The following is a 22,541-nucleotide window of genomic DNA, read 5'->3' as shown; positions in this document are numbered from 1 at the left end:
CTCCTATTGAGGTGGAGTTGGGTGTTGCGGTGAAGGTTGGGTGGTGCTGGTGGATGGTTCGTGATGACCTGTTTGTAGAGGTTGGTTAGTTGATTGCTACTCTCTCCTTGAGGTTGAGTTTCTACCCCTTTTCTCCTATAGAGGTCGAGATTTTGATTATGCTTAGCTGCTTGGAGTTGGCTGGTTTAGGCCTCTTATTCATCATGTGGTTCTGGGAGCCTTCTCAAAACCTAGTTGTCCAACAATACGTTGTGATTCCATCTTTTGGTTGCTAGACTTTGATTCGTGGTTTGAAGCTTTGTTCTCTTTGTTGATGGTCTCCTACTTTTCAGCCCCTATTGAGGTGGGTTCCTATCCTATTGAGGGGGATAGATGCTTTGTTGTTAGAGGTGCAACTATCAGAAGCTTTGAGGTTGTTGGCTTTATCCTGGTGGTTTTGGGAGCCATTACACAACCCATTTCGAAGGTTAGGGGAGCTTTTCAAAGCCCCCATGTTTTTGTTCAGCTCTTAATGTTTTTGTGCTTTCTTGTCTAGCTGGATGCTGACAATTTTCAAGGGCCTAGTATAGACTGTGATTATTTTTGGTTAAGGTCTGAGCTAGCTTTTAGCTGCTTGAAGTTTTTGTCACAGGTTAAGGAAGCCGAGAATATCCCTATTGTTAGGCTGAGGGTGTTTGTTAAACCCTCGTCCTTTTCTTTTAAGAGCTATAGTTTGAGGTTGTAGCCTTGATAGTGTGGCCAGCCTGTTTTGTATTGGCCATCTCTTGATTGTTTGGCTGGCTCTATTTGATAGTGGTTGCGCTGATGTTTGGCTGACGTTTGTGAGTTCAACTGTGTTTGGCCTGCTGATTCTCAATGTTTGTACTCTTTGGCAGCGTAGTATTGTGGGTTCCAAATCCTAGTAAAATCTGAGGGTTTCAGGTCCCTTCAAAACCTGTTGTATGGGGTTTCGGGTCCCCTCAAAACCTGTTTTTCCCTTAATCAAAAAAACATAAATTATCTCAACATAAGCAATAATGCAACAACGATAAACCAGCTCAAACTTTCTAGCTGCCATCTAATTAGATGTAAAATTGCTAACTTTTGTGATAGACAAAATAAAATAAATTAAAGAATCATATAAAACAACGAATTTTGTCTACGTTTCTAGGACTGAATCCAAACTATTAAAGTTTCAGGAAACATTTTGTAAGAAAATAAATGTTGTAATAAATGTTCAATCAATTTTGATGTACACTAGCATTCAATCATCTTCAAGGCCATTTTGTAAACTCAAAAACCTTCAAAACTATTTCAATGCCAGTTGGTATTTGCCAAATAAAAAGTACAACATTGACACTGTTTAAGGCTATGTGGAGGCTCCTTGCAACATCATTTCCCTTTTGCATTGCAGGAACCAGAGCAGCAGCCAAGGCCCACAAAACAGTAATACCTGCCAAAAAAAGCTGCTAATTCAGGCATCAACAGTCTTAAGAAAAAAGAATATTAGCACTGCAACATGCAAGTTGAATATTATGTTCTAAACATCATCTTCACGTTGCTTAAGAACTGTAAGCATTTTATTATGGTATGGAACTGGAATGGATTTCTTCAAGATAAGAAATGTGATATTGTAAGTAGGTTACCCATTTGTGGGAAGAAACATCTAAGGATTTTATGAGTGTTAGTGAAAAAACTAGTTTGGTCATCTGGTGTAGGATCCACATCCAAAAGTTCGATTTTATGAATTCAATTCTCAACAAATCTGTGTCTTTACATCATTGAATTCCATGGCAAATTAGTAGTGGGGTGTGTATAATTGATCAACAATAACAGTGGGAACTTCTTTAAGACTCTTACACGGCTTGGTCTTGTGGTTGAGGATTCATTCCGCATTCCACAGGTATCAAGTTATGAATTCCACTCTTTATACTATACGTACATGCAAGAATAAAATTATACAAACAAAATCAAATTACCATTGAAAGATGTTAATTTTTCTTAGACCAGTTAGGACTCGAACATAGGATCTCCCATTTACTACTGGGGTAGTCTACCGCTGAGCCATTGGCCTTCTTGGTGGTTGGTCCATCTTCAGTTCAGATGTGGCTCGTTTTCCAACACCCTACTTTGAGCCACACAAGAAGTGATCAGGGATTCTATCTTGGCCCAGCTCTGTTGACCTAGGCTCTGATACCATGTTAAATTTTCATGGACCAGCTAGGAGTCGAATCTAGGACCTCCCATTTGCTACTGGGGTGCTATACCATTGAGCTACAGGCCCTCTTGGCGACCATTCCATCTTTGATTCAGGTATGACTCATTTTCCAACAAAAGAATCATTTAATCCTAATAAGAGACTTATGATGGAATTCTAAACTTAAAATCTCTTGTTGGCCTAGGAACAGCAATGTATGTGAGAAACGAATTGTATTTAGTATATGCAAAAGAACTTACTTGCCCTTTATTCAGAATATACAAGGTAGAGATTTGATGCTTATACATTTTCCATACCTAAGCTTATAGTTGAAGATTTACACACTGAATTTTGAAATTTTTACGATCAATTTTGAGGTTTCTCCTTGACCTTTTAATCCGTATCATTTTAAGTTCCCTTCAAGGGCAGGTACCGAGCCCAAAGGCTACTGTAATTCCAATTGTCATTTTGCACAAAACATCAGGAAAAGAGATTACAAATGCATGAAGGTACAATGTCGTTACTAATTAACATTTATTTGTTCTGCAGAGCTTTTGGAGAAACTGGGGGTAATGAATTTTTAAACATCAACATTTCAGATCACGATACATGATCCACAAACAGCATAACTCAAGCAAGAAAACACTGGTTCCAGATTCTAGTTTCAATTAAATGAGCTCAATGTGCCTAGGGAAACGCAGGGGGGGGGAAGCAAGTTTCCCAAGGGTCCAGAACTGGTTAGTGCATGAGTTAATTTAAATAGGGGAAAGAACAAAATTTCAGCTCCACTTAATTTCACATACCGACCAAACTCTGCACTGTAATCACTGCCAAATGAGCCTTTGAGAGGTCATGTTCTCTGCAAGTAGTTTTCAAAAGCATTTTTCCTAGTACAACTAGTAATTTGAATTTCATTTGCTGATTCAAACTGTATTAAATTTCTGATATTTCAAGCTACAATACACAATACACAATCCATCATCATAAAAAAAAAAAATCAGGATCTTCTAACGAGTTGCAGAGTGCAACCTGAAACATTAATAATATTATTAATGTATGTTGAATTAGCAAACAATATCAAATTATTGGTTGTACGCACCAAAACAGTCTAGAAACCCATGTTCAGATTCAAATGACTGCAGAAACCCCACAGTGTTAAGGAGATCCTGTTCTCTTTCGTTCTGTGACAGAAGTGAACTAATTATTTACAACTTGCATGCACATTTGACTGTATAATACTCCAAGAGTCAATATAACTGAAGTATTTTTATGACCAAGTTTACATAATCAAACTCTGATTAAGTCACAACCCAATCTATGTGCAAAGGTTCGTACCAATGCAGTTAATCAAGAAGGAAAACTTTGATTCTTAAACACTATTAAAACATTAAAAAATTCTCAATGGAAGCCAAAATTTTGACATAATGTTAATCTATGGGACCAGGTGGTACAAACTGCAAACAAGAACACAAAGTATTCATTAAATTGCTGATCGATCTGGCACAAACCCATGGGGACAAAGGATTTACCAGTAGCTCTGTTGTTTATTTGTTCTTACTTTTTGTAATATGAGATGACAATTAACATTCTTGAGGCCAAATGTCTGTAGGGCATATCAGAGTGTACCAACATGTTTCAATGATTGTTCCTACTATTTGATTGTAAAAGTGGTGTATAGCATTCAGCATGGATGCATCGAGTCTTTCTTTCCTATTCGTTTTTGTCTCTCTCTAATGGTGATCTCCTTGCATTAGCTGAACTACAAAACACTGATTAGCTGTATAATCCTTCAATAAAGAATAGAAGCATTTTTATGACCAAAGGTTACAGAATCAAACTCTGATTTAAGTCACAACTCAATTAATGAGCAAAGTTTCACACCAGTGCAATGAAGCAAAAAGGGGAAACTTTGATTCTTAAATAGTATATTCTAACATAGCAAATTCTCAATGGAGCTAAACTTTTGACATAGTGCTTATTTAATTTATGGGAGCAGGTGGTGCGATTTGCAAATAAAAGCACAAAGTAGTTGCTCAACCGCTGATAAATCTGGCACAAAGCCACGAGGACAAAGGATTTGGCAGCAGTTGTATCTCTCTTGTTGCTTTCATTCTAACTTTTTGTGAGATGAGGTGACTTTAGCATTCCCGAGGCCAAATTAGTCTACAGGAGCTATTAGAGTGCACCAACATGTTTAGATGATTATGTTGGTGCCCAAATTTGCAAGGCCTCAAAATTCACAAAATTGGCTAAGTTTTGTCTCTTGGTGTGCACTTGCCCTAGTTACCCACCACTAATAACTGATTAAAGAAATTTCAAGTGGTTCTTTCATTTGTTGTGGTCGTCTTTGGTCAAAAAGAAAATCCTTTATGTTGGGTGTTGAATTCGTAAGCATTTTGGGCTAATGGAGTTTCCCTCCCTAAGTACCATTTCCCCATCACTCCCAACCTCAAAAACCTGACCATTTCCCTTAAGCTTCTTCTTCCACTAGAGTTTTGAAGTTCCCCTTCCTAGGTACTAGTTTCTTACTCTCCCTGACCTCCAAAACCTCAACCCCTTGCTTTCCTTCCCTTCATTGAAAAAGTATTGAGCTTACCCTTACCTGGGTATCCAACACTCCTTCCCTCCAATCCCTGATTCCCTAAAAAAACCCTACCTCTCTGCACCCTTCACTCTATTTCTTTTCTCCCAGTCAGGCCTCAAGCCTATGGATGGACCTTGGAACCAAGTCCTTTGGTTCCAAGTTTGTCCAATGTTCTGATCCTCACCCTTCTTGTCCCAAAGTTCCCTTTCCCCGTGTAAGTCCTGATCTCACCCCCACTCTTTGTTCCTCCCCATCAGGCCTCGAGCTCACGAAGGAACCTTGGACTTCAGCATTGAGTTCCACCATGTCAAGTCCTCTCGGATTTTTCACTTTGTGCCTTGTCCCAAAGCTTGGAAATTCCTTGAAACTCTAAGACCCACAATCCCAGTTCTCCTTCTTTCTTCCTCGGGTGTCAAACTCTCTGAGTGAACCCCAAAATTTGGCACCAAACCATGGTGCCAAGTCCACCTACTCCTCATGCTTCCTTGTTCCTCAATCCCATGATCCCTAGTCCCTCCCAAGACCTAATCCCCACTCCACTCCAATTCTTAGTCTTTGTTCCTTCTTCACTCTCAATCCCAACTCCCTCTCCAAACCTAATCCCCATGGCTTCTTCGTTCCCACTCCCCTTGGTCCTAAGTCCTTCCAAACTCCCAACTCCTATGAGAACTCTTCTCTTCCTAGATTCCAAGGTCCCTCCCAAGACCCAAACCTAGACTCTCCTTCTCATGATCCCTCATGTTGAGTTCCTCTTGAACCTTGACACCCAATTTGTTCTTCAATTTGTCCTCTCCCCGAAGCCTAGACCTCCAAGAGAAACTCACAACTTAATGTTTAGTTCCTAATCCTTGTTTCTTCTCATGCCTTGAGCTCTACTTCTGATTTGTCCAAGTTCCCCATTTCCCTTGTATCCTCAATCACCACATTTCATTTTCTTCCTTTCTCCCACATTCCCTAGCTTGGTGACATCACCCAATCCTAAGGGCATGAAATTGGCTAATGTGGTGTTCGAGCTTTTAGAGGTTTTGATGAGGTTCAATGTTCATTCAAAAGGCCAACGGATTCTTGAAAAAGTAGTGTGCAATCAGTGGTGTCAGCGAGTGCATAGGTTTCTGAACTCGCCAATATGTCCAAAATCCAACAAATGCGCCAACATGTAAAAGATAGAGGAGAATGGATTGAACAAAGATTAGTGTCGGCAAGCTCACAATTTCTTGATCTCGCTGACAAGTTCAAAATGTACTACATGATCTGACAAAGCAAAGGCAAAGGCAAAAAATAAAGGTTGGTGATGTCAAAGGTCCTTGAACATATTGAACCTCCATCAAGGTTCAAAGAAAGTGAAAAGCTTTGACCATTTTAAAGATGGATATTTTAATGAGTTTTAAAATGCAAAATGGGCCTGGGTAAATATCACAACCCCTTCTCGTATACGTTGTGAACACCATAAATGTAGTAGATTACCTTTCATCTACCAAAACATCCATGCACTTGAGGGCCCTGTTGGATATTCCATCATTTTCTACCATGTATGAGTTAGATTGTTATAGTTTGTTATTGTTTAATAGTGTTTTTAGGATATTTGTTTATTAGTTTGTTTGAATGTTGTTTCCTGTGAGTTGTATTTGTTACATGGGGTTACCATTCTTCAACATATAAATACTTTGCCTTGTTGCAATATAATCAATTGATTCTGATATGGTATTAAAGCAAAGATCGTTTATGTGCCTATTCCTTAGTAATAACGAGTTGGTCGTTTTATCATTAGAGTGATAATGCACCAATCATCACATGGCACAGATTGTGGCATTTCGGTGGATCAATAGGCATGTGTTACGATGTAGTAAGAGGCGTTGGAAGCAAACATACAAGATTCAGGTCTGTTGTACATTGGTAGCCCATGTCCGCCATTTTCAAGGCCACAAGCTCCCTGAGATTCCTGTTTCGATTGCAGTTTGCATTGACTATGTGAAAGCATTTTCATTGACTCTGCATTGGTGTCCACTGTGGGGCCTAGCCACTGCTAAGCAATTGCTAAGGATCTGTGAAACGTTCCTTCTCTGGATAGATCATGTTGCTTCATCAAGGAAACTAGCAGAGTGCTGGTTGTTATGTTTTGTTCCTTTGTAAGGATCTTCAGCCCTCATTCCATTGTATATAAGCAACAATAATAGGCGACGAGAGGTTCAAGCATCTCAAGTTCATCAGCTCTCTGCAAGAAAGGGAGAATAAATTGTACAGGCTCTGCAGCCAATAAGTTGAATTCTGCCCTCAGCACTCCTCGATGGTTCAGAAGTCGTTGCTGATACAATTAACCCTGTTTCGCTTCGGTGTGCAAAGGCTGTGAAGGTAGCGGAATCAACAACGAGATCCATAGGTCGATTTGCTAATGCAATGGCTACTCTTCCCAAAGTTGCTCCTTCCATTGGAGGGAAAATTTATCTTGGAAGACTCATTCAAGCATAGTGAAGATTTGGAGCAATCTATTTCGTATTAGAAGGCGTCGTTGACCACATTGTTTGGCCTACGTCCCTCTTTGCATTGAGTGCATTGCCCATTTTGCTCAGATCTAGCAGTGCTTCTTGATCGATCTCCTTCATTTCTCAGCCCATAGAGTATTGTTGTCTTGGTGTGGACAATTGACTTGTGCTTGTGGTTATTGCTGTTTACTTTCATGTTGGATCGATGCTCCACTACTGTTGTGCGTCATAAATGGGTTCACCATCACAGTACAAGGAGGATGTTAGAACTGTTAGATGATGAAAGACTTCAAAGTTTTCTTACCCACTTGGTCGAGAGCATCTCCATGTTTCCTATGTCGCCCCCACTACTGAAGTCTAGTTGGAAGGTCTTTTGGAATCGCATCAAGATCACCGGTGATAGGAGTGTAAGAAGCCTTCATATAATATTTAGTAGGCATAAGCTTAATTTGTCTTGCAGCTTTTGAAAGATATGGAGGTTGACAGGTTCCATATAGGAATTAGGATTTGTGAATTAGTTTGTTAAAGATGGAGTTTGATAGGCAGACAAAAGAGAAGATTCATTTTTAGTTTTTTCAATTTTAGTTCTGCTATGAATATTTGATTTTAGTGACGAAAAATTGGTCAAAATAGAATCTACACCTAGCTCAAAAAATGGCAACTAGTTCTCCTAAATTTCTTCTTCCAGACTCTCAACTACTATGTGGAAATAATTATTCCGCCTGGAAGACCAAACTCAAAACTCAACTCGAGTTTGAAAAAGTTTGGGATGTAGTCGGTGGAACCACAACAAGACACAAGACAGATGTTGATGGGGAAGAAATTTGATCAAACCGATAGAAAGGCAAAATTGATCATTTTGTTCAGTGTGTCTAATGAAGTTCAGCCTTTCATCCGAGACTCGCCCACAACCAAAGATGCATGGGACAAGCTCAATACAATATGTGAGGCAAAGAATTAGAATCAGATCCTGAATTTGCAAAGTCAGCTACACAGCCTAAAGATGAAGAATGGAGAACGGTTCAAATCCTTTCTTAAAAGGATTGCTAAGTTGAGGGCTTCCCTCCAAGCATTAAGAAAAACAATTGATGATGCATTTTCGGTACCTATTGTTCTATGAGCCTTACCATCCAAATACAAGGTATTTGTGACAAAGTTAAATGTCATAGAGACAACACCCACTTTTGAGAAGTTGGTGAATCTTTTCCAAAAAGAAGAGTCTATAAGCTAGGAACATGATCAGGATGATCATGCAATGACCACACGGCATAAAGGGAAGAAGCCTATGCTACTATCTAGTGGATCTCCCAACTCTGGTAATTCATGCAAATCTTAGAAGAAGTGTCCAATATGTGAAAGAGTTGGACATGATGTGAAAATTGTTGGTACAACAACAAAGGATCATCCAACAAACCACCTCCAAAGAAGCCATTTCAAAGTGGCAAACCACAATGGGAGCAAAAGAACAAACAGAAACAACAAAGCAATGTTGTTGAAGCCGAAGATTCTCTAGATGAGGAATACATTCTTTCTACCCACACTTCAGAGGACGGTTCACAATCAACCTCAATATGGTATGTGGACTCAAGTGCTACAAAGCACATGACTGGATAGTGTTGTGACGTTTTCACACATTGCCCCATTGCAAATGGGGTCCCCCTCTTTTCGCTAAATAAACCCAAGTCTTTTGCAATCTGTGTCGTCTCCCAACCCTGAGGAATGAGTGATAAGGTCTTGTTGGTTTGGATTCTAGCCTTTGAAAGTAATGAAGTGACTAAGTAGGGATGGACTCTTAAGGAATATACAGCCTAGATAGGATACCATCTTAATATTGTCATCAAGTCGAGAATAAGGGCTTTAATGTATTGAGATATGTAGTATGCTTATTGCTTTATCCTTCAAACTTTGCATTTTGCTAACTATGAACTCGATTGATACTTGCACTTCACAATGTTTCCTTGTCTTTCTTCAGGTACATTACGAGGAGCAAGTCTTTGGATGCTGAGAGGAGGACATCGTTGAGTGGGTGATATCATCGTCCAAGAAAAAGATTGCAATAATGGAACAAAGAATGCACAATCAGAAGAATGGAATGATGGAAATTTGGCTAAGTGTCAAGATAACCCTAAGAACTGATATGAGGAAATGAAAGAGAATCCTTCAAGGAAACCACCAGTGAAATTTGAACGTTTTCTGAGAACTTTCTATTTTTAGAAAGTTTCACTGTGGCCCCAATTGACCTAATTTTGCGTTTGGACAAACTTTCTATTTTTAGAAAGTCTATTTTTAGAAATAATTGAACGTTAACTACAAGTGGAACAGATATCTAGATTCAAGTCCAGAAGAAAGAAGATGAAATGCAGAGCATCAAAAGTTAGTGCAGAAGGAAAAATTCTCCTCTAGGCTAAAAGTCCACCCAGGAGTGGAAATTCTCAATGAAGGAGGAATTTGGTGAAAAGGAAAAATTCTCCTCCAGGCCAAAAGTCCACCCAAGAGTGGAAATTCTCTGCAAAGGAGGAATTTGGCGAAAATTGAAAATCCTCCTCCAGCCCAAAACTCCCCCCAAGGGTGGAAAATCCACCCCGATGAGGAATTTTCTGCGAGGGCAAAAATCCTTCTTTGACACTCCAAAGGTGCCCAAGTCTTGGTAATGGCAAAAACTTGAGTATAGGAAAATTCCTTCTTCTTCCTCCTAGTGCACCCAAGCATTCTGCAGGTCATGGAAATTGAAAATTTGGCTAAGTGTTTGAAAATTCCTCCTTCAGGACAAAGCACACACAAAACAGGAAATGGCAAAACTTCACAAGGAATTTTTCCTTCTCCAGGGTTGATATGTGCTCAAGAATTCCTCAGAAACAAAAAAGGTCATGAAATTTTTTCCAAGGCAAAGATATCCTCCAGTTCCTCCCAAATGTGCCCAAGCATTTTCAGGGCATGAAATGATGAAATTTTACTAGGTTTGGGAGGAATCCTCCTGTGGTGGCGGGAAAAGCGAGATCGGGTGACTAGGACCTAATCCCACTTTTGCCAACACATTGGGAATACGAAAGAGACTAGGGAGATAGATCACTTTGGCTACTTCTTGTGGGAAAGAGAGAGCCAAGGATTGTCTCTTAGGGTTTCTATTCCTCTTGTTGCAAATGATGAGGAAAACTAGGGTTTGAATGATCAACTAGATTAGAAGATAAAGAATGAAGCATAAATGAACTCGAAATTGCACAAACTTGCAGATCTAAAACTAAGATACTGAAAGCATGAAAGGGAGAGGATTTTGGATGTGTACCTGATGCTGCAAATTGAACAAAACTGACCTAGACCAGGGTGCCATGCCACTGTCCTATTTCTGCAAACAGGAGGCTGCAACTGAGAAACTGCAAATCTGATGACCTAAAGCTGCAACCTGCTAAAAATCACTGAAATGCAGAGGGACCATAGCGCCATGCCACTATCCTGGGCAAGACCAGGGTGCCACGCCCCTGTCCCAAGCAGATTAGGGCAGATCTGATGATTCTGGGTGATTCCTGTGCCTTTTGCTGAGCTGAAAGTGTCTCCGAGTACCTGTTTCTACACCTGCAACTAAAAAGGGAAAGTTTGGGTGGCTATATAGGGTTTTGCCTTAGTCAAACCCCTGTGTTGGTGATTTCCACCTCCACAAATAGCCGATAATGTACTGAAAATGTGTGTGCTAGAGCCTTGTGTGTATGCAAGATCCTAAAATGAAAGAAACTAGAGCTACCCTACGTATGAGAGTAAACCCTAAATGTAAATGTGAATGTAAATAACAATGCTTCAAACCAAATATGCTAAATGATCTAAAGCATGAATGTAAATATGCAAATTGATGTAAAGAAGCTCATACAAAGACATGAAAATAACATGAAATCATACCAATCCCCAAGGGAGAGATATTGCTACTAGATCTCCTATTATTCTTCAATGTCTTCAAGGCTCCTAATTGATGATGAATGCTTGACAAATGCTTGATGAATGTTGTTGAATGTAGTTGAATGTTGTTGAAGACTCCACATAGGCTTCTCTTTCACTACATAGAAGGCTCCTTATGCTCCAAAAACCTGCTCTTAGATTCTTAAAAAGATCCATCCATCCCTTCAAATGAAGAAAGATAGCTCTTATGTATGAAATTAATTCTGCCTTTAGGCCGACCTAGGAATTGAATTTCCCGCCAATCTTTTGGGGTTAAGCATTATAATATCATAGAATTGTGCTCCCGAAATTTCGGGAAAAAAGACGAGGACCGTGGTGAGAACGCACATGGTTCGACCAACTTTTCACCAAACTTTCAGGGTCGTTAGATATGATGATATTAGAGTGAATCCCAAAGTTACAGCTGATTTCGAGGTGTTTTGATATGCAAAATCGAGCCTTAAAGGTCGAAATGGGACATAATTAGGGTTTATGATTAAATGATTTATTGGAGGAACAAAATAAAAGGGGGCACACTTAAGGTAAAGGGCCCAATTTTATGATGTATGAATTGATGAAATATGACTTTAGATTTAATTAAATTAATTAATTAAATGCTTAAAGGGAAATAAGAAATGCAAGATGCAAGACACACTAAGGTGGGTGCTAACCTAAGTGTGAAATTGTACCACCCTAGCAAGGGTGTACAATTTACGACACTACACCTCCGTGTCTTTTCTTGTGCACCCAAGCAAGAAGAATCCTCCACCATAGAGAACTAGCACCCAAACATGGAGAATCCTTCCACCTATCTCAAATGCGCCCATAGAAGAAAAGTGACTGGAGACATAAAATTGAAGTTCCTAAGGAGATATTTTGATAAAACATGGCATTCTTAACAAGTCAGAAAATGATAAAACATCAAGGATTCATCTATCCAATCCAAAGGCAACATCAGGACATCAAGAGGCATGGACATCCAAGATGAGCAGATCCAATTTATGACATACAGTTCAAGAAGGAATCCGATCTCAGAAAATTCATGGAGGAAGAATTCTGGTTCTAAATGTCGAGGAGGATATTCAAACTCCAAACATTTAGGCTTCAAGGCAATCTAATTCTAGACGCCAAGGTTCACTTCAAAGATCAAAGTTCAAGTGCAAACATTCAAGGAAGAATTCCTCCAAAAATCCAAAATCAAAGGTCAAAAAATTCAAGTGTGAAAGATTTCAGGAATGGAAGAATCTTCGACAAGAGAGTCCAATCCATTCCAAGAAGGTGAATCCCCGAATCTAAGTATGTGGAAAGGAGGGGAGATCAAGGAAAAAGGAAACATAGGACTTCTCCAGATGGTACTATGCAGTGATATTAGGAAAGGAAGCCTTCAAGAAATCAAATGAAGAATCAGCCCGACTAAGGAGGATACTCAAAGAAATTCAGATGGAAATCCTATCCTCAATGGAGGAATTGTTTGTGCAAGAAATGGGAGACAAGGAAATGACCACAGATAATTTGAAGAACAAGGTCAAGGAACACATTTTCATGAACATGAGTTCTTTCTCAGGGAGTCACCTAGATGACATTTTCATATTCATCAGTTTCATGAACAAGATTCGGGTACTCAAGCCAGCATGGGAGATGACTCTCAGTCAATGTGAAAAGGATATAACAGTTATGGAGTACAAGCATGAGACTATTCCCAAGTGTCTTTGTAGATGAACTTGAGATAGTGATGTCTTGATTCATTGAATTTGCCAACAAAGAGAGAGATAAGGGATGCTTACTTCTAGATAATGAGTTGTTTGAAGCTTAGTTCACACTCGGTTATTGGCTCTTTACTCTAGTTCTTTTTGCATAAAAGGTGATCATTTACTTTGAAACCGTAATTAGGGTTCCATCTTGTAATCTCAGCCCTTGATTGCAAATCAATCTTGGTCCTTCATTCGTGGAAGGATCTCTATAAAAGGCCCATGCCTTCTCATTTGTAATTCATTAGATAGCTCATTAAAAATAGAGAGCTCTTGCTCCTTAGAGTAGTAGAGTAGGAGAAGGAGAAGACATTGTTGTAAGACTTGGAGAAATAAAATTTGATTTCATTGAAGATATGGTGGATTCATGTTTGTTTCAATTTGTAGCATGGTGTTCCTTCGATTTCTCAAGTTGTTAAAAGTGCATTGATGTTAATGGGGAATGTGACAATGTTTGATGAATTTCAATGGTTCATACTTTTTGCACTTAGATGATTTCTATTTGCAGTGTAAAGTTAGCCTAAACTTCTTTTTTTATGGATGCTTAACTTCTATCATGGAATGTACATTGTTTGTTATGATGGTGTTCATTGTGATATGAAAACTCTTTGCATAATCCCTGGAAGATTGCACCAATTCTCGTGGAGTTGTTGCTAAGCAAAGCAAAGCAGGACTTGGTTACTGGGAATTCGTCCATTGGAGCATGATCCATTACCCTCATTGTCCCTAGGAGTAGATTTGAACTTCTTAACCTTTTCCCTTTTGTCCTTTTTTCCAGTTCCAGTTAAGTCCGTTAAGGAAGAGGCATCACAATCCTACAATATCCGATGATGAAGTTCCATCCATAGCATCAGGAGAAGTGAAGAGAAACAAAAGCGTAAGTCCCCCTTGGATTACCACCATACATCGGCCAAAAGAGCTCATATCCAACATTAAGTCGCATGTACACAATAGAAACCTTGGAGTCGCCTTAGTGAACTTTTTTGCAATCTTAGCACATGAGGAGTCTTTGTTCAAGAGGGGATAAAGTGTCTTTGGCATTTTTATTCTGTATTGGTGTGGTCATAAAACACTCATCAACAAATAGAAGAAGTGGTTTCTCACATTAAAACCTCATCACAGTACAGTCACTATTGGAGATGATACCACCTATGACATCAAAGGTATTGGTGACATCTCTTTGGAGTTTGGCATATGTAGTTGTAAGCTTACTAATGTTTTGTACGTGCCAGGACTTACCAAAAATCTTCTTTTTGTTAATCAATTTCTTGATCATAACCTTAGGATTGTGTTTGATACCAATCAGGATACAAAGATATGTCTTATCAAAGATAAGTCTACAAATGAAAAGATTGTTGATAGTGCTACTAAGATTGGTAAAATGTTTAGGCTTGATACAAGTGCTAATAATCAAGCCTTAGTGGCTAAGGACAATGATTTTGCTATGCTTTGGCATCATAGATTTGGTCATTTAAGCACTAGTTACTTGTTGAAACTCGGTCAAAAAAGCATGGTCAAAGGGCTTCCATCACTTGAGAAGTCGAGTGTTGTTTGTTCTAGTTGTATTGTTGGAAAACAACATAGAGCGCCCTTCATTCCAAGTGAGCATTGTGCAAGACAACCCTTGCAGCTAGTGCATACCGATCTGTGCGGGCTCATGCCACCTACTCATTAAGGATACAAGTACTTTCAGCTTTTTGGTGATGATCACACAAGGAAAATGTGGGTATATTGTTTGCAGCATAAAGAAGAAGCTTTTTCCTACTTCAAAGAGTTTTGCACTCTTGTGGAGAAAGACATGAATCATTGTATTTGAAAGAAAAAAGAATTTGGCAGAACAGAATTCTCCACATATTTGAAAGAAAATAGAATTCGGGGTCAACCAACTGCATCATACACAACTCAACAAAATGGAGTTGTTGAACAAAGAAATCGCATAATTGTGGAGATGGTCCGAAGTATATTGAAAGATTCTCAACTAGAGCATGCATGTTGCGCTGAAGTTGTATATACAACAGTTTATCTTCTGAATTGTGCACCAACCAAAGCCCTTGATGGCATCACACCAGAAGAAACATGGACAGGGGTAAAGCCTTCTATCTCTCATCTCCGTGTTTGGATGCGCAACCTATATGCACATTCCTAAACAAAAAAGGAAGAAGCTAGATGAAAAATCAATGTAATGTATTCTTCTTGGATATAGTAATGAATCTAAGGCTTATCCACTTATGGATCCCAACGCAAAGAAGATTTACATTAGTAGAGATGTAATGTTTGATGAGAAGAATGATGTAAGTTCTCCTCCCACATCATCGTCTACTTCAAATAGTGCTCCCATATTCAACATGGATGGTAAAAATGATGGGAACATTAATAGTCAATCAACACACACCAATGTCACAAAACCTTTACCAAAGTGGTATACTAGTACCATTCGAGATGCAAAGCTAGATGGAGTCCCAGACACTTTGACTTCAAGTCCACGGACTCTCATCATGACTCGCAATGAGGTAAACTTAGCTCTAATGACTACAATTGTTGAAAATTTTGAGCCATCTAATGTTCAAGAAGCACTAGAATCAAAGCCTTCGAAAGAGGCTATGGATGCAGAGTATCAATCTCTAATGAAAAACAACACTTGGGAGCTTGTTGATCTACCACCTGGTAAGAAAGCAATTGGATGTAAATGGATATTCAAAACTAAGTATAAAGCAGATGGTAGTATAGATAAATATAAGGTTAAACTTGTAGCCAAGGGTTCTGACTAGAAAGAAGGGATAGACTATGAGGAAACATTTGCTCCCATAGCAAAAATTTAAAACAATTAGAATGGTTTTTGCTTTAGCTGCACAATTTAGATGGAAATTGTATCAAATGAATGTAAAAAGTGCATTTCTTAATGGAGACCTTAAGGAAGAGGTCTATATGACCCAACCAGAGGGATATATTGCACCTGGTAAACAAGTAAAGGTATGCAAACTTATTAAATCCATATATGGTCTCAAGCAGGCTCCTAGAGCTTGGTATATTAAAATTGATGAACACCTACTACGACATGGTTTCACTAGACATCCATATGATCCAAATCTCTACCTCAAGGATCAAGGGGGAAATATTGTGATAATTAACATATATGTTGATGACTTAGTTATCATAGGCAGCTCAGAAGCAATGGTTGAATCAAACAAGAATGATCTCAAGAAGGCATTTGATATGACAGCTCTTGGGCTACTGCACTATTATCTTGGCTTAGAGGTATGGCAAACTAATTACCATATCTTTGCATCACAAAGAAAATATGCTAAGACACTGCTTGAGAAATTTAAAATGATGGACTCCAAACCAATGTCTACACCTGTGGAATCGGGATTGCAGTTATCTACATCAAATACATCTCTTTGGGTGAATGCAACTCTCTATTGACAAATGATTGGGGGTTTGATTTACTTGACTTACACCAGACCATATATTAGTTTTGTCGTTAACTATATATCAAGATTCATGTAGGAACCAATAATGTGTCACTGGAAAGCAACAAAACAGGTACTAAGGTATATCCAAGGCATAATGAATCATGGTTTGGAATATAAAAGGAGTGATCAATTCTTACTGACAGGGTACATAGATGCAGACTATGCAGGTTCAGTTGATGATAGGAAATCCACATCTGGATTTGTTTTCTTCCTAGGTTTAGGACCTATTTCTTGGGGAAGTAAGAAGCAAGCCACAGTTGCTCGTTCCTCAACCGAGGCAAAATATCGTATAGCAAGTGTAGCAGTTTGAAAAACAGTTTGGCTACATCGCATATTAAAAGGATTGGGGGTACCAAAAAACCAACTTACAGTCCTCTATTGTGACAATCAAAGTGTTCTCAAGCTTGTTCGTAATCCACTGTTTCATGAACGAACCAAACATATTGAACTTGACTGTCACTTCATACGAGAACATGTTCAACAAAACAATATTCAGCTCCAATTCTACTCAACTCAGGAACAACGTGCTGATATCTTCACCAAGCCTCTTGCATATGTGAAGTTTGAAAGTTTTCAAGATTTTCTTATTGGTACTTTAAAACAATGATGTAATAAGGGGGGGAATGTTGGATATTCCATCATTTTCTACCGCGTATGAGTTAGATTGTTATGGTGTGTTATTGTTTAATAGTGTTTTTAGGATATTTGTTTATTAGTCTATTTGAATGTTGTTTCCCATGAGTTGTATTTGTTACACAGGTTTACTATTCTTCAGTGTAGAAATACTTTGCCTTGTTGCAATAAAATCAGTTGATCCTAGTGATTCTGATAGGCCCAACAAACTTAAATGCATAGGGCATTCACAGGGCAAGGAAGAACATTCCCCTATGCTTCACAAGTACTTTCAAGTCACAGTTTTTAGAATGATTGAAGGAAAATGACCCCCAAGGGATATGGATGTCCTCTACAAGGTACCAATCAAAGAACTTGCAAATTGAATGTAGTTTTCCATGCCCTCCTCTAGGGTATTAAGCACCCAAAAAGGCCTTCAAGGAGGATGAAAAAAAGGAGAAACTAAGGAATCTAGTAGAAAAAGAAATTGGCTTAGTAGAATGATGCACAGCTGGGGTTCAAGTTCACAACCAACATTCCATTCTTATCCTCTACAAGTTAAGGTTCCTTCATAATGGCATTATGCTTCAATGACCACAAACACCAATTTTCGTTCAGTACTTCACCACGTTGGACTTGACATTGGAAACATTATAAATCAACCAATTATAATATAAATTAACCATCAACACCCTCCAAAGCTTCAGGTTATCTCAACATGTATCTTGTCCACACAACTAGGCCTAGAATCTAGTAGCCCTTCAATTTAGGACTGTCAATGATAGCTTTCGAATAAGACCTGATATCCTAACTGTAATAACATATTTGAGTACCCATTTGGCTTCTTTAAAACATATCCAAGAATTAGGTAGGGTTGTTTTGGACCAAACCTCTCAAATCATGACTGTACTTCTACAATTAGGTCCAACTAGGTTTGTTTTTTCAATCTGAGACAGGAAAACAGTCATCCATAACTTTTGCAAAAAACATAATAAACAAAATTGCTCCCGTGAGGTTGTAGATAAGATAGTTACAGACTTTCTCTGAAATTTTTATGAAGATCCAATGGTTAAAAAGGGAGTTATGGCATTTTTCCGAAGACTGGGAACACTAGGCAGGGTTCAGACCTGCACTCACCAAAATTGCAATATCTTGCACAAAACTTAACCAAATCAAATGAAACCAACTTTGCCAGAAATTAGATTCAAATTAATTTCACATTCAATCAATAACATTTCATTTTTTATGGCTGCACCAGACCATACAATACTGAGAAACAGCAGGAAATGACAGGAAATACAATAAAATTGAGTTTTTACATTAAATTCTTCACCACCACATACTGCTCTAACCCTCTTTCGACCACACAAGGCCTATATAAACCATTTACAATGTTTCCCAACTGTTTTTCCACCTTCCAACCGCTCAACTACCTATTTACAACTCATGACTCTTCAACTTCCAAAAGTTGTAAAGTTGCTTAAGCTAAGCAACTTTTACAACATTTTAACAAATTTTACATATTTGATCAAAAATGACTCTACATGACACAAACTCACCAAAAATTGTCATAATATGACTTTATTACATGAAATAAACTAAAAACATACTATTAAACCCCTATTTACATTATTGACCCAATTTTGCATTAGGTGCTCCTGCACCATAGAACCTACATGTTTTCAAATTCCAACTCTATGTATGACAACATGATATTGTAAGGATCTAGGTTCATCTCAAATTTATAGTCACTATTTGCAATCTTCGAAGAGTGAGTGATTAAAGGTAGAATCAACCTTGACCAAGTGTTTCCATGTGCATGGCATGCATTTCTGGATGTGCTACTGATTAGTTAGCCAGCCAAAAGACTAAAAAAATTTCATAGAACTTTTGTGGAGTATCTTTCAAAGCAATAAAAGGAATGTATGAGTATGTTCAAAGATTACTAAGTAGACTTATCTAATATTTTGCAAATATTTGTTGTCTTTTTTAACATATGTGTAGAGCCTAGCTTACTTGTGCATTATTCATGGTCTTTTGTGAAATCTAAAATCTTCATTAAGGTGTTGATTGTATATGTTACATGTCTGTGTATGAATTCAATAACTCTGTTTTCCAACTGGATATAAGAATCAGTCTGCCACTAGCTCCATCTCCCCACCATCTCAACACATTCAAAACAATTTAATTTAAACATTTTTTAGTTTGTGTTTTAGAAGTTCTGCTCACAGCCACGTTTAAATGCATGAAACAGCACTAGGGGCTATCTTGAAAGGCATTTCAAATAGTTAGTGTGGCAGTCCATCTGCTCAATTAAGTGTTTAACCTTGAATTCGCCAAACTAGCATAAAGGCACAAAGTGACAACCAAAATAGGGGTGCACTATGTAATGGGTATGGCTTGTCAAGGTAGGTGTTCAGTCTTTGTAAAAGTGGAACCCTCTCCCTCTCTTCTTGGTTCAGAAAAGTGAAAAGTGAAGGAAGCTTTTACCACCTAAATAATCCATCCAATGTTACCCTTCCTGATCATAAGGTTGGAGGTTCTGCCCTTCGTTTGACACACCTGACACTCAAGAAGAGGCTTATCATTAAGGATATGAGACTGAAAATTTTGATCACTAACAGATTGTTTATATTATTTGATTGTAGAAGTGGTGTATCCCATTCAGTGTGGATGCATAAAGCCTTTCTTTCCTATTCATTCTTGCCTTGCTCTCTAATGGTGATATCCTTGTATCGAGTCAGCCACAAAACACTAATAAATAAAGTATTGTTCAACACATCTAAAATTTCTCGCTTTTGTTTCTGGATTTGATCGTATGTTTTTTTTCTCATCAACATTTCGAATCACACTCTATAATCCATCATCAAGATGTAAGAGAGCTTAAAGAGTAGAAAAATTCACTTCATAGTGGAATTTAACATGCTGTCTTCATGTCACAAAAACAAATATACCTGCTCCTGCAAATAAGTGAGGTCCTGGGAAAAGCTTTCCAGATCGCATCCATGTGTTGATACCTCCACCTACTGCCTCCAGAACTCCAAATCCCAGCAGAATTGAGCCAGCATTAAAATGTCTATCTCTGAATGAGCCCTTGAGCAGTTGTTTCCTCTCCTACAAATTGATTGAGGCAAATTAGGACTCAACTCTTTGCTAAGAAAACTGCCAATTTGGTTACGATTCATCTAAGAATGTGACCGAAAGGCATACACATCTACTCACAGTCTCACACATTTATAAATATCCCATAAATAAACAATGCCATAAAAATTATTTTCGGGGGAAAAAAATTTCAATATTCAACACTCAAATAACCTCAGTGAGCTGCTGGATCTTTGTCTGTATGGGTGAAGGGGGAGCAGGTGCATCGCTTTCTTCCTTGGGCAGGGGCTTCACTTGCTTCTTCAACTCATTGATTTCATCCTGAATAGTTCGGACTCTTCGCCATTGCCATCCAAGATAGCCAGCCCACAAAGTATAAACAAACAAAGAACCCATTGCAATGGGGTGGATCAAAGCTGCAGAACGACCCTCCAATAATCCAAACTCTCCACTTGCCGCAAGAGCTTTCTGCAACCATGCATATTATGTTATCCACCTAAATGCACTGATATAAAAGTATTAGGTTGTATTGCTTCCTATTTTTTATGAAAAACAAGAATTTTGAGGATTCTGCAAACTAACTTAAATATCATAACTTTTTGTTTTTAAATAAGCTAAAATCTCATATTAATTTCCGATAAGAGTTTGAAGTCAAGCCAAATATCCCCAAGATCTTGAAAAATGATCCTTGAAACCTCTATAAATTCCTGATGTTTATAGCATTTCATAGACACTGCAACCAAACTAAACAATCCCTTTTATTTGGAAGATCCAATTCTAATCAAACTATAGAATATAACTCAAAGCCACAAATTTCTAGTACGACAGAATGCCCTCCAGGATATTCCGGGTGCTTAGTAGAAGGTATATGATTGACACATTCATGATGGCCACTGATGTGAATTTGCTAAGGCTTCAAAAAGAAAATTGAACATTTTGACCTAAAGGACTTTAAAAGTAATCTTGTCTCCTCAACTCAGCTCAAGTTCAGCCATCCTTAAATTACATTGCAGTACTACAAAATCTACTTTGAACATCCAGTATACATTATGGAAATTTTCCAAAAAATCAAATATGGGATTGAAAACTACATTACTGACCTCTGGATCAACCAGAAATGGCACCAATGCCACCACACCGGAAAAAGCTGCTGTCGTCGACCAATGCACAGCATCATTCTGATTGTTTACTGGTCCTTCAGAGTCCCCCTGCTTCTGCATTACATTTTTCTCCATGTGGGTCTTCTCAGCTTGCACAAATTCTCCATTGAAGGACTTCGTGCAGCATTTAGAATTGATTTTTATACTGTTATTGAAGCTTCTCTTAACAGAATTTATGGAAATTTGGTTTGTAAGGAAGCTGGAAAAGTGAGGAAACTGATAGGTGTCTCTCGAAGGACTGATACACGGAGATTTCTGAACACCCATCAGAGCTTTTGGGGATGCTTGCAGGAGCGCCGTGTTTGCCATGAGTTACACCACATCCCAACAACAGTACAAGCACTTTCATAGGTGTTCAGATATTTTGGATAGAATAGTTAATCAAATCATCTTTATTTTGATGAAGGTTTTGGCAAATTCTCAAGGGATTGATTATGTTCTACGAAAAGTATTATGTTTGACTTTTGACGCAAAGGTTTTGGCCAAATTCTCAAGGCATCGAATATGTTCACGAAAAGTATATGTTTTACTTCTTCACTAGTTTTTTGGGGTTCTTTAAAAATTGGGCTGCAGGTTTAATTTAAAGAGTGGCAAGGAAAATCTATTTTGTGGAAGTCATTAGGAACGGTAAAGTTTAATGTTCATTATTTTGGGGTCATTTTTTAAAAAAATATTTATTTTTTTTATAATAGAATTTTTATTAATTTTAAAAAATTAAATAGATACTTATTTAAATAAAGTGTATGGTAAAAGGTACATTTTTATAATTCATGTTAAATTAAGTTTAAAATAAAAGATGAAAAATAGTTTACATATGATTAAACGCAAACATCAATGATCATATAAAGTTACTATTAACAAGAGCAACATCAATAGAAGAGGATCATGATCATCTAATTTATTTGATACAACGGTGGGGAAGGAATTGACAACAATAAGCTCCCAACCAATTAAAACACCCTCTTCCTTCTACTCTTTATTTGTAAGTTTGTTGAGCATGAACAAAGGAAATTGTAAGCTTTAGGCAAGGGAAGTTAATAAAATTCAGCTACCCAAGAGCACCACACTCATGAAAAGAGGCAAAAGATGGCTAAGAAAATTGAGACTACTTGTAGACAACACAATCACTAGAACCTTGAGATTGGGATTCTTGATCTCTTTTGGCAAATAGACTACGACCATACATATGCCCATGAGGTGGGAAGGAGGCAAAAGTTGGGACTCTAGGAATCATGCAAGGAACATTTCCCTAGTGATCTATGAGCTCTTGTAGATGTGAAAC

The 22,541-nt window shown here is 38.1% G+C and overlaps 1 protein-coding gene across 1 annotated transcript; it reads right to left on the bottom strand.

The window, feature by feature from the left end:
- Positions 1–1,098: 1,098 nt before the first annotated feature.
- On the bottom strand, positions 1,099–21,676 carry LOC131077985 (uncharacterized). The gene is made up of 4 exons (XM_058015595.2): positions 21,200–21,676; positions 20,313–20,567; positions 19,952–20,111; positions 1,099–1,432 (listed from the first exon to the last, which is right to left on the bottom strand). The coding sequence occupies exons 1-4, from the start codon at positions 21,566–21,568 to the stop codon at positions 1,254–1,256; spliced, it is 963 nt and encodes a 320-aa protein (XP_057871578.2). The 5' UTR covers positions 21,569–21,676; the 3' UTR covers positions 1,099–1,253.
- Between the last annotated feature and the right edge of the window lie 865 nt (positions 21,677–22,541).

This window comes from Cryptomeria japonica, chromosome 5 (assembly GCF_030272615.1).
Source record: "Cryptomeria japonica chromosome 5, Sugi_1.0, whole genome shotgun sequence".
Classification (NCBI taxonomy): domain Eukaryota; kingdom Viridiplantae; phylum Streptophyta; class Pinopsida; order Cupressales; family Cupressaceae; genus Cryptomeria; species Cryptomeria japonica.
The sequence above is the reverse complement of the archived record's forward strand: the minus strand, read 5'-3'. Positions and strand labels throughout refer to the sequence as shown.